This window comes from Helianthus annuus, chromosome 8 (assembly GCF_002127325.2).
Source record: "Helianthus annuus cultivar XRQ/B chromosome 8, HanXRQr2.0-SUNRISE, whole genome shotgun sequence".
Classification (NCBI taxonomy): Eukaryota; Viridiplantae; Streptophyta; class Magnoliopsida; order Asterales; family Asteraceae; genus Helianthus; species Helianthus annuus.
This window is the reverse complement of record NC_035440.2, coordinates 23,150,339-23,163,575: the sequence shown is the minus strand read 5'-3', so window position 1 is coordinate 23,163,575 and position 13,237 is coordinate 23,150,339. Positions and strand designations below refer to the sequence as shown.

Below are 13,237 nucleotides of genomic sequence, written 5' to 3'. Positions count from 1 at the left end.
TTACGTGTGACTTTGATTTTGTTTATAAATCAAATCATCAATCATCCAACATTAGCCAACATCATCATAGCAACTCACGTGGAATTCTAGAAAAAGATATGGACGGCTGAAGACATACATTGAAGGCAGCGAAGACATATTGGGCCGACATATTGGACTTTTGGGGGTAGGATATTATATTTTTTTTGGGCTCCACTATTCGGCTGATATCAACATATACATGCAGAACGATTTTTAGGAGGAGACTTGTGGATCTTTTGGATTGGGCCGACGATCATTGGAGGCTCAACATCACATACAACATTATATTTTGACGGCAGCAGGAGGGAACCATCACGATCACATCTCATCGAGGAGGGTTTTCAACCATGACGAAGATCAATCAACCGAGATGAGCGGCTAAATCTCTCGTGAACACTCTGGGTGAACGATTCTTGTGAGACACTTTTTATTCTAGTTTTTGTTTTGTATTGAGATTTGGATTTGTAGTCGGGTGACAGCCGACTATTTACATAATTATATTATTTGTGTGACAGACAAATCCTGAGTGACAGTCAGAGTTATAATTATGTGTTGAATCAAATTATGCTTTTGTTGATTGAATGATTTCTATGTATGTTTGTTTTAATATTTATCTGATCAATTAATATTAAGATTTTGAACTGCATAGGTAATTGGTAGATGTGACAGATTTACTATTCAATCAATAGCATCCAATAAAATCAGAACTAGGTTATTAGTAATTACAGAATCTGAATCCCGGAGTGATCACTTTTTCTCATCATTGTTTATTACAACTCAACCTTTTTCTTAATTTTTATTCGTTAATTTAGATAATTCTTATAATCAATCACACCGATTTTCCAATTCAGTAGTAATTAATTAATACTTTTCATTCGACACTTTCCACAATCCTCCTCTGGTTCGATATCCGACTTGCTCTATCTACTAGTTTATTTCGGTTTTTGCATGTCCATAACGACAGACATCAAAATGGCGCCGTTGCCGGGGAGCTAGTGCGCTTAGTGTTATATCTTTTATTTGATTTTTTTTTATTTTATTTTATTTCAGTACTACTTTTAGTTTGTTACTTGTGCAGCAACTATGGAATGGGATTATGATGTTGAAGCATGCTCATGTTGCGGGAGTCACAATCACTGGGCTCAAGATTGTCCACGTTCTTACCATCCGGATCATGGCTCCAGAGGATATCAAAATTACAATCAATCCGATAAAGGCGGTAACGAGCAGAATCGAAACGCAATTGAGGAAGATAAGATTTTAGAGTTATTCAAAACCCTCCTCAAGCATGTAGAGGAACTCACCCAGTCTCTCAAGGAACAGCAAAATATTAATGAATCACTTAACCAGCGAATTGAACAACTAACTAATCAGTTTGACAATTTTGCAGAAAGAAAAGCTACCGTTAGCCTGGTTGAGGATGCTGGATCAGAGACAGATAGAGATCCAGGGGAACCGCTCATCCCAATTCAACTTGGGGATCTCAAGACAGATAACGCTTCATTGAATTTTGGAGTTAGTATGAGTGTTCTTCCCGGGTATATTTATGACAGGTATGATTTGGGCCCATTGCAACAGGTTAATGATCCTATGGTTTTAGCTGAATATTCACGAGGAAGGCCCCGAGGGATTTTGAAGGGATTGACTGTAAAGGTAGGTGACTTTTATTATCCTGAAGATTTTGTTGTCTTAGATCCATATACAGAGAAGGAACAATTGAGGGTGATACTTGGCAGACCATTCTTGGCCACTGCAGATGCTCAGATCTGTTGCTGGAAAGGTACAGTTGATATGACATACGGGAGCCGTAAGCTTTCTATTGACTTCCTTTCACATTCTTTTGATTATTCATTTATAAATACTTGTTCATGGGATTTTGTTACTAACACGAGTTATTCTCGAGTGTGTGACGATGGCCCGAAAGAGAGTGTTGCTATGATTGACAGGTCTAAAGATGACAAGATCGTGAAGGATAAAGAGGCCAAGTCACCTTGGTGGCTCAAATTGAGAATTAAAAAGCAATTAGCCAAGCGAAAAAAGATGCCACCAAAGGAAGCAACCAAATCCAAGAAGAATCCCATAGAGACACGTACGGGCGAGTTATTATATTCTTTCGATGATACAGATCCAGATAACCCGGATCATTGGGATGCCATAAGAGATGATGGATGGATGTGGGATGATAACCATGTGTTTCATACACAGGGGATACTATATGAACCACCATGAGCTTAACCAGATAAGGTCTGGCTGAAGACTATAAACTTAGCGCTCTCGGGAGGCAGCCCGAGGATGTAGAGTAGTGTATTTTTTTTTTGTTTTTCTGTTTTGCGTGATTATTGTTGCAGGTTACCAGGTTAATAATTTCTACGGATGCAATGGTCCAAGTGTGGGGATGTTTGGTGAAATCCCAATACGTCCTAGTTGCAGTGGCGGACAATGCACGAATTAGAGTCAGTCAAAACTGTCCATACTCAATCTCCATTTGGACGGGGATGATCTGAACACTAATCGTAGAGATTGACCCGAGTACTTGTTGGACACGGCCGCGAATGAAATGCTATACGGTCGTGGTGGAACATGACGCATGAGGATTCTACGCTTTAAACAAGGGGAGTCTATTCCACTTTTATTATTGCATTTTTATTTTTGTTTTTGGTGGTGTTGAACTATTTATGTTTAGGGAATGTGTTTACGTTATTTGTGCTAGGGATAGCCACTCAGGGGGTTGTTAGTTGGTATTCCCGGGTTTTGTTTTAAAAGCACTATACATTGGGGACAATGTCGCCCAAGTGTGGGGATATGGGAAACCCGGGAAGGGAAAGGTTTGAAAGAGGTTAAAAGTGATTGAGAACGATGAAAAGTGAAAAAAAAATTTGAAAATTTTGAAAAATTTCATCACCTTAAATAAGCTAAACGGATAAAAAACCGAACGTTTCAATCACTAATGGGTTCCTTGCCGGTAGTAAACTAACATAGTCCCTTGTCATGGTCGTTCCTTTAAGTTTTATGAGAGTAGGTCCGACAGGTGTTTTTAGGATAAAAAAATTGAGAAGAGATGTCTATTTAGGGGTAACATGCTTTAGATTGCATATGCTACGTGTCGGCAGCCTTTTTACCCTTTCTTGTGAGATTTTGAGCCTGTAGAATGATAGAATGATTTACATTATGATTTCATTTGTTGAGAGCAGGCCGCATGTTATTCTGTGTTAGAACTTGTATGATTTGATGCATGCTGAGACTGTGGTTTGATACGTGCACGTAAATGATAAAGGCATTAGGATATCCCGTACACCGTTTGTTTGTTTTGTGTTTACCTAGTTATCACCCTTAGTAGCCCTGTTGAGCCTATTTACCCTTTCGTTTGTCCACCCAATGTGAATCGTTTGATACCGACCGTGAACAACAAGTTTTGAATAATTGAAAAAAAAAACAAAGAAAAAAAAATATAGAAAAAGAAAAAGACAAAAAGAAATTATTGTGAATATCGTCTATGTTCTTGGGTAGAAACCAACCCAAAAGTTGTTTTGTGTGCGAATAAAGTTGTCATGGTTTGGTCGTTTGTTTGTTCGCCACATAAAAATCTATAAATATAAGCCTAAAATCTTCCTACCCTTAGCCTAAGCCCAAAACCGAAAGTCCTTTTGATGCGTGCCGTGTTATATGATACAGTGGAGGTTTGATTGTCATACAAGCCTATGACTACAGAATTGCATGTTTGGTTTTGAGTGTTATACATACTAGCACATTACACGCTAGTTCAGTTTTTAAACCGAGAGGAGAGTTGATTGTGAGGGGCGTGTAGCATGTGTTGGAATCCTAAGCATGTTAGTTTTAAATAGACAAGTCTTAAGTTTTATAAACTGCATCAATTGCTTGTCGGACTGTCAATCTCGATTGTGTCAGTCTATGGAACGGGTATGACTTGGGACTTAAATTGTTGCATCGGTATAAGGGGTTTAGAGGTGTTGTTAATATAGTGAGTAGTTCCGTATCGGTTTGCTTGAGGACAATCAAAAGTAAGTGTGGGGATGTGATGGAGGGTGTGAAACCCGAGTGTTAACGTGCTTATCTTGTGTGATTTATTACCGTTTACGTGATTATATACTTTAAATATGTTCACTACGAGCTTTCGTAAATTTACAGGTTAATCGCGTAATTCGGTGAAGTTAGAGGCATTGAAGGCAGCCAACATCTCTAATTTTTAGGGGTCACGTGGACTTTTGGCAAAACAATTGTTTTTGGAGGTGATTAATTATCAAAATTAAATCATATGATCCATCATCCAAAATATATACACATATTTTGAAGAGAGGCAGCCGACATATGCCCAATAGAGTCTAGAGGGTTTTGACTTGATGTCAACACAAATCATCCATCACTTACGGTGGACTTTAGACACACGTGGACCCGTTGACTTGCAGCCATAGTGGGCTTTGTTGAATTGTTATTATTTTTAATAAAACATCATTCATCATTGGATAATTGAAGACACACGCATATGTTTATTGGGCCGATAACAAAGGACATCATCATTGGGCTTGAGTTTTGGTGGCACAACTTGGGATCCATCATATAAATGATTGAGGGCAGGAAGCATAGGGGGGATCGAACATCATTAACCATCCACGCAACACATCGACTCAATCATGAATTCGTTATTCTTTCAAGCTTCTCAGGATTGTTCGACCCTCATGAGCGGCTAAATTTCTCGTGGACACTTCGGGTGAATGATTCTTGTTAGACACTTTTAATTCTAGTTTTTGTTTTGTATTGAGATTTGGATTTGTAGTCGGGTGACAGCCGACTATTTACATGATTATATTATTTGTGTGACAGACAAATCCTGAGTGACAGTCAGAGTTATAATTACGTGTTGAATCCAATTATGCTTTTGTTGATTGAATGATTTCTATGTATGTTTGTTTTAATATTTATCTGATCAATTAATATTAAGATTTTGAACTGCATAGGTAATTGGTAGATGTGACAGATTTACTATTCAATCAATAGCATCCAATAAAATCAGAACTAGCTTATTAGTAATTACAGAATCTGAATCCCGGAGTGGTCACGTTCCTATCTTTGTTTTCTCATTTTCACAATACTTATTCATAAAAATTACAAAAATAGATAAACTAGCAAATTTCATAAAGTAAGTTTAGATTAGTTAAACGGTATTACACTGACCACATGCTCCTCTGGATTCGATACCTGACTTACCCTGTCTATAGGTAATTTTAGGTTTTTGCATAGACCCGACGACAGTCTATCAATAAATAAGAAGTGATCCCGGAAATCACTTACCTTAAGTGTCCGTATTCGCATCCGTTTCCTCGCCTCCTTTTGACCCGTTAGCCTTCCATGCTTCCATCCATCTTGACATGATCCCTATACTTTCATGTCATCGCATTCACATTCTTGTTAGCATACATGATTGTACATATAAACGATCATATCAAATTCATGTTTCACATTTGACTTTCATTGGTCAATTCCAACAAGCATAAGGCATATTTCCACAAGTCAATCTTTTCAAACTCATATAATTCATCACGTCATCACATATAACACATATGGATATAACACACATCATATGACTTTCTATAATATTACAACTGTGACAAAAAGTCTAACATTGCTACTTATGCACAGTTGACTTTCAGAAAGTCAACGATTTATCATATGAACTTTCGACTTAACCTCATACATCTATGTCATTATAGTAGACTATACTAATGACACTATATGCATTTCATACTCACGACGCAATAAGCATACAACCACATGATCATCTAGTTATATGCACACACCAAACATGTTCAATTCCGTTCATTCTAGTAACATAATTCTACAACTAACACCATGACCTATGCTTAACAACCCAACATCATTCTAACATCATCCTGTTCTAATGATCTCATATGATTCACATTTAGAGTACTTTTACTCATCAATTTTGATTAAGAAATTATTTAAACATGTAGTAAACATCATACCACTTCAACATAGAGTACAATATTCTAATGCATACTTTTACCAAATAACATGGCCAACCAAATCCTACATGAATTCCATCTAAAAATAGATTTCTCATGTTTATTTATCACTAGGTTATCACCCGTGACTGCTTCCCGGGTAGTTTAATTTTATTAGTTAAAAACTTGTACTTTTATTAAAATGTAACATATTATTTCATTAAATTTTATCACAAAAATGTTGAAATACTTAAACCAAACAAATAACTACGAGTTGTGAACATTAATATTGGTAATTACGATTTTTTTAGGTGCCAAAAGTTTTAATACTTAAACTAATCATCAAATACTCTTTTACTAATTAAAGTCATATACGACGTGACACTTTTATAACATTATAACATTAAAGGCCCAATTTTTATTATCAATAACATAAAAAGCACAGGAATATAAGAACTTAATGGTTACATTAGAATTATTATATAAACTGGCAACATTTGCGATGTGTTCTGGGAGCCACTACAACATAGTAATCAAAATAAACATAATATTAGAATGTGAATTATAAAAAACATAATAATTTGATAGAAACGATGAATGAACAAAGTTTTTTTTTTACCAACGTATCAACTAAAGACGGACTTGAAACAGGAATATTAAATCTCTTACTTTTCATTGTTCTCGTTGGTAGACACGAAATTAAAACTGTAAGGAGAAACTTACAAAAACCCTAATCGAAAAAACATAAGCAACGTTGTAAGGTGAACTATCAACGGGCAGTTTCGTTGCCCTCTTCCGTAATATCTCCTCTCTTATCTCTGAAATCTTCTGTTTCTGTCCAAAACCCCAATTATTTTAACTAATGAAGGTGATCAATAATCCATTAATATAAATAAGTGACCAGTTCACATGAAAATAATTTTAATAGTAATCTTACCTTACGTAGTAAGAACTCGTTAGTGATATAGAATCGTTTGGTAGAACATTATATCAAGCTACCATTCTAAAATGTACATGTAACTTTAGAAAATAAAAGGGTGTGAGTATTTTGCTAAAATGCATTTAAAATGCCCTTTCGAATGCTTTCAGGATATGTGTATTTTGCAAAAAATACTTCATTTAGTAATTTAGTAATACATGGGTTGACTATCCCTACCCCATCCCTCATCATACCCTCATCTAAAATTCTTTAAACATTAAAAGAATAAAATATTAGGTTCAATGCCTAATGAAAAAGAATGAAACATATGCCTATTATTGTGATGTACAAAATTCAAGAGGATTAGCCAATGGAAAAGAACAAAACATGTGCCAAATTTATCAACCTGCTCTTAAATTTGGATACTAGTACTATAGCAATGGACAGACAATTAAGCATTTGGTTTATTAATACTAATTTCACATGAAAGCTTAGAATTTGATTTCTTGATTAAAATCAAGAAACTATCATTTTTATAGCATATAGCAACCAAAACTAGACGTTTCAAAAAACACATAATAACCAATAACTGGAATACCTCAATGGTTTTGACAGAGGGTTTGTTGATGCGTTTTAAGTGTTTGTGAACTTGAAGCTTCTACCTTGCAGTGAGTCCAAATCCAAATCGGAGGTGCGTACTTAAAACTATAGAATATAAGAACCAAAAATAAGAAAAAGTCACAGCCATACAACCTTAGCCTATAAAGTATCATTGGCGACTATAATAAGTAGATTACCCCTTCATTTCTTAATATTAAAAAATAAGAAATTTTAACTGATGTGATTAAACAGGTCATACAAATTACCCATGTTCACTCAAAAATCCATATTAAGAAATCCATAAGGTACCTAATAATTTTCTTAAAAAATACATTTACCCCGTAAAGAAGGGATCCATATGTTGTTTCCACTTGCAGAAGTGGATCATTTGTGTAAGCAGGCATTCTAAGACAATGCAACACTTGTGAATAAAAATTAAATTAGTAAGATCAGTTCTAGCCAGGTTAAATGTAACATATGCAAATGTTGTAATGCTTATTTGGCTAAATTCTTCACCAGTTTAATAAACTCTATAAAAGCATCTATATAGAATCACAAATATAACTTTAATAAAAACTCAGCACACACATTCTCTAGCCTTCAACATAATATGTAATTGCCCAACACTGAATTTCTCTTTTAGAAAACTTAGCAAACTATAATAGTGGCCATCATTTAGCCACGTAGCCCTCCCACAGTTATTGTTACTTTTTGCTTCAAGGTTATATATGTAATTTCATTAGGCAAGATATTATAACCCATTTGAATTGACATCAGCATTTAATGCACATCAGCCCCCATCAACTCATTTGTACCATGCACCCACCCCCATATTTCTTTTACAATTTCTCATTTTATATATTCTTCAACAGAACTACATAGTCATCTTCTACTCCCCTGTTCATTTCTCCATTAATATCCATGGAGACAAATCCACCAACCTCAGAATTAATGTCGCCGGTCCATAGTTTCCGCAACCGGTTCTTTTGCAGCGACTTCCAAAATGATGAGGAATTTAATGCTCCAGGTTTGTCCATATATGTAATTTAACTGTTCTCGAAGTTCTGTTTTTTTTTGTCTTTTACAACTTTTTAATCTAATAATCCAAACTATACTGCATGGCCATGTTCACTTTTTCCATTCGAAGCTTCTGTATACACTTATATGCATGTTGATTGTTCTCGGTCATCTGAAGCCCCTGTTAGATCCCCGGATGTTGTGATATCCAACAATTTCATGAACAGCGCGTTTAATGATGACCAGGTTATGGATAATGAAGAAGGTTTGTTTTTTCTATACACTCGGTTTGTTTTTTTCTTCCCCAGATATGGCATTGTTCAAACATATTCCATAATGTTCACATGTAGCAGGGGAAGATTCGCATATGCAGGCCATGACTGTTGCTGTTTTTGGATCATCTCATGGTCCTTCTATGTTTGCTGAATCATCATGCAGCCAGTTAGGCGGTTGTACAATGCACAATGGGAGCCCACTTTATTCTCATATCACAGATTTCTAACCTTTTGTCATGCCATGTATAGCAGATTCCTAACCTTTTTCGTTTTATGATGCAGGGCCATCGAATCCATACTTTGTTTTTGATACCCCTCAGGGAACCCGTTACTGGATTCCTAACGTCGCTGATAAGTTCATACCAGTGTGTGGGAAATCTTATCCAACTTTTGCGGATGTTCTTTCCACGTATGAACTTTATGCGTTTGAAGCAGGTTTTTCTGTAAAAAAAGGGCAAACTAAAGTCTGGAATGGAATTCCCACACACAAGTATCTTCGATGCTCAAAATATGGAAAACCACAACTAAAGAGGACTTTCGACACCCTAGATGAATCTTCTGTTAAGCACCGGAGGACCAACTTCACATGGTGTGACTGTAAGGCAAGCATACTAGTCTCGATCTCGAATGATTCATACACAGTTCTGAGTTTCAATGATATTTATAATCATGAACTTGTTGAGAGTTACAACCGTGATCTTAGCAAGATATCACGGAAGCTGTCATTCTCCACGAAACAATTTATTCACAATATGAGTCTAAACCGCATCGGACCAATGAGAGCTTATAGATGTCTTGTAGCTTTAAAAGGAGGGCATCACAATGTCAATGGGAATCCGGTGGATTTTAAAAACTTTAGCCACCAGTTGCGAATTTTTATTGGTGAACGCGACGCACAAGTTTTCCTTGAACGCCTGCGTGAGCGTTTTGACAACCTACCCAACTTCTATTTTGATTACACTGTATCAAATGGAAAGTTGTCTTCTGTATTCTGGGCTGATGAGATTTCAAAGCTAAACTACAAAGCTTTTGGCGATGTCCTCGCGTTTGACGCAACTTACAGCACAAACAGGTTAGTCCCCCCCCCATTAACATATGTTAGGCCTGATCCCCAAGTATACAACCTTAACCCCAAAAAGTTTTACATATTGTTAACATCAAATCATTTTTTTGTTCATAGGTACAAGATGGTTTTTGTGCCATTCACGGGTGTGGATCATCATCATTTCCAATGTGTTACATTTGGAGCGGGTTTGATATCAACCGAGTCCATTGAATCTTATGTGTGGTTGCTTAAGGCTTTCTTGAAGGCACACGGTACTCAACCAACTCTCGTGCTGAGTGATCAAGACCCATCCATGCTACAAGCTGTTCCTATGGTCTTTACCGAATCACGACACCGTCTATGCATGTGGCATATAATGAAAAAACTACCCTCCAAGGTTAGCTTGATTTGTTAGCCCTTAACATGTGTTATTCAACATGACACAAATTTTATATGTCTTCTCACACTGTTTTAATCTAACTCGTGTTAGTAACTATTAACTTTTTCAGATCTCTGCCGACGTGCTCGATAACACTGATCTTCGGTCCTGCATTCACCGGTTGGTTTGGAATGTTTATATCAAACCTGAAACGTTTGAGTCCCGCTGGAATGACCTCCTACAAACATTTGGGCTTCAAGACCACAGCTGGTTGAACGACATGTACAACATCAAACATCTATGGGTACCAGCCTACTTCAGGGAACTGCCCATGTGTTGCTTAATGAAGACCACCTCCCGCTGCGAAAGCTCTAACGCTGCCTTCAAGGTCAACTCAACAAGCGCAAACACCCTTGTACAATTTATGATGTGCTTTGAAAATAGGGTAGACAGCCAACGATATCGTCAATGTGTATCGGAGTACAAAACCTCATCCACAATGTTCACTGGCAATACTGATTTAGCGATAGAACAGCACGCGTTCGCCATTTACACAAACGTTGTTTTCGCGCAAGTTCAAAAAGAGATAATTAAAGGGAAGTTTTTATGCTACATCACAAACCAAACCGAGCCCAACAATTCCAGTCTTCTGATAGACGTCACTCATTTGGATAAAAGGAACAACATCACAAACGTCTATCAGGTAACACATGTTAGGCAATTTCATTATTACCAATCCTCTAACATATGTTAGATCTAAAGGGCTTTTCTTTTTTGCTGTCTATGTTCAAAACAGGTTACGTATAACACTGTAGACCAATCCGCCAGTTGCTCATGCAGGAATTTCACACGTATCGGATATCTGTGTCGCCATGTCTTTTGCGTCTATCGATTGAAAAATGTTGAAAGGATTCCACCACAATACATAAACGATAGGTGGCGTCGAGATGCCCTCCCCAAACAGGTTTTTTCAATTTCCAGTCGATACGGAGTCAACCCACACGCACCGTCCGTTATGCAGAATGAAATCCTCGACCTCGTTACTGAATGCGTTGATGTGGCCAGAACCGATGAGAATGCGTTGGCAAAATTGGTTGACCAACTCAGGGATTTCAAGATCAATGTGCTTTCCAAGCAACCATTGTCTACAACTCAAAATGAATCAAACGAGTGTCAAATGGAAGAAATAGTTGGACAGCCAATCAACATTCCAGTCGAAGTTGCTAATCCAGAAGTTGCACGCAATAAAGGATGTGGTACTCATACTTGATAGAGAGTGTGAAACCCGGGTGTTAAAGTGTTTAAATATTATGTTCTTAGTGCGTTTTATGCGGTTATATATTGCGAATGTGATAACTACGCAAGTGTGTGGTTTTACAGGTTAATCGGCTTAAACTGGTAAAGTTGGAGGGTTTAGTGATGAAGTGGAACGACCGTGGGTGATAACCGAGACATATTACATCATTCGGGATTTGTTTGGTTCGAGAGATGGCTTGAATATACAAGAAACGTGAAAGTAACAAAGTGTAGGGGCTGCATGGTAATTAAATGAAAGTTGTAACCAAGTCAAAAGATGGAACTAATATTTGTGGTGTAGGCTACGGATCAAAAAGTGTAACTTACGGTGGCAACAGATACAAAGAAACAAAATGTTTCTTCCGTAACCTACGTTTTGTAACGTAGCTGAAGGTTGAAAGCGCATGTGATGTTTTATTTTGGGGAAAAGAATTAAATGGGTTTTACAAAACTCTCATCATACAGCATGGGCTGGGCCGACAAAAAGAAAGGAACAAAGAGAGTGTGAACTTTGGAGGGGATTATTATAGTCCGTAAAAAAAGATCATCAACATGATTCTCAGATAGAGATTGGCTACATCACGTGAAGGCTGCACACTTGGGCCCACATATGCACATATACACTAGAGGGTTTTGATTTTTTATGAAGATTATTATTCCTATTAAAGAGGTAGAATATCACGTGAACAACATCCAACATCCAAAGTCAAACATCATCCATTATTATCATCATATAAATCATCACCACAAACAAACTGAGGCAGCCACCGCATGTGAATTAGGAGGATTTATTGGGCAGCCAATCATCACGTGGAACAAGGAAAGAGGCTGCACACTCATGGGCCGCACATGGGCTGGATTTGGGCGGCACATGTGAAGAGACTGGAGGGACTTGACTTTTCATCAACAACATCATCATTATCATCACGGCAGACTTTTGGTCTTGATTTTATTATTGGGCCGATAACAAGAGTATTAATATTGGGCTTGACTTTTGACGGCAACATAGAAAAGATATAAAATCATCAACATCTTCGACGGCAGAGAGGGCTTAATCAGTTCGGGATGACAACCGAAGCTGGGGAAGATCAACCAATCCAGATGAGCGGCTAATCTTCTAGTGGTTTCCTCCGGATGGAGGGTTTTTGTAAGTTAGGTGATACTATGTGTTTGTGACAATCGTTTAACTCGGTGATCTAAGCATTCGATGCTTTTCACCTTTGATTTGATTTATTGGTTGTAAACAGTTACGTTTATTTAAACCTTAATTTCTAAGCATTCAGTTCCCGAGAGTTCTAGTAATTGGGATATATTTGACATGGGGTTAGGGTTTGTAATTGTAATTGAAAATCATTCGATAACCTCCCGTTATGTATTGACCGGAGTACTTAGTCGTTGGTTATCACAATTAGTTAATCAGGTTAAACACTTATGTCTATGTAAGTGTTTCGATTAAACACATAATTGAATCTAATTGTAAAACCTGAAATCTGGAGGAACCATTGTTCTCTCTATTGATTTAAATCTCACTTTAGTTCGTAATTTTTAGATAATCAATCAAATCCAACAACTGAGTTTTACTTTTTCAATAGTAGTTAATCAAAACTGAGCATTACACACTTTCCACAACCTCCTCTGGATTCGATACCCTGCTTACCCTAGCTACCTAGGTTAATTAGGTTTTTTGCATGTCACTAACGACAGACA

At 37.0% G+C, this 13,237-nt stretch overlaps 1 protein-coding gene across 1 annotated transcript; it reads left to right on the top strand.

Moving 5' to 3' along the window:
- Positions 1 to 8,439: 8,439 nt before the first annotated feature.
- On the top strand, positions 8,440 to 11,504 carry LOC110869741 (protein FAR1-RELATED SEQUENCE 5-like). The gene is made up of 7 exons (XM_022118967.2): positions 8,440 to 8,545; positions 8,666 to 8,800; positions 8,889 to 8,987; positions 9,093 to 9,882; positions 9,991 to 10,252; positions 10,365 to 10,937; positions 11,031 to 11,504. Exons 1-7 carry the CDS (start codon positions 8,440 to 8,442, stop codon positions 11,502 to 11,504), a joined length of 2,439 nt encoding a protein of 812 aa, XP_021974659.2.
- The last annotated feature ends 1,733 nt before the right edge of the window (positions 11,505 to 13,237 follow it).

What these genes read in the sequence shown, in the direction of transcription:
- LOC110869741 (XM_022118967.2), top strand. Translation starts at nt 8,440, where the DNA reads ATGGAGACAAATCCACCAACCTCAGAATTAATGTCGCCGGTCCATAGT. An exon ending in TGAAAAAACTACCCTCCAAG is followed by an intron (nt 10,253 to 10,364) that starts GTTAGCTTGATT and finishes TAACTTTTTCAG; the next exon opens with ATCTCTGCCGACGTGCTCGA. An exon ending in ACATCACAAACGTCTATCAG is followed by an intron (nt 10,938 to 11,030) that starts GTAACACATGTT and finishes TGTTCAAAACAG; the next exon opens with GTTACGTATAACACTGTAGA.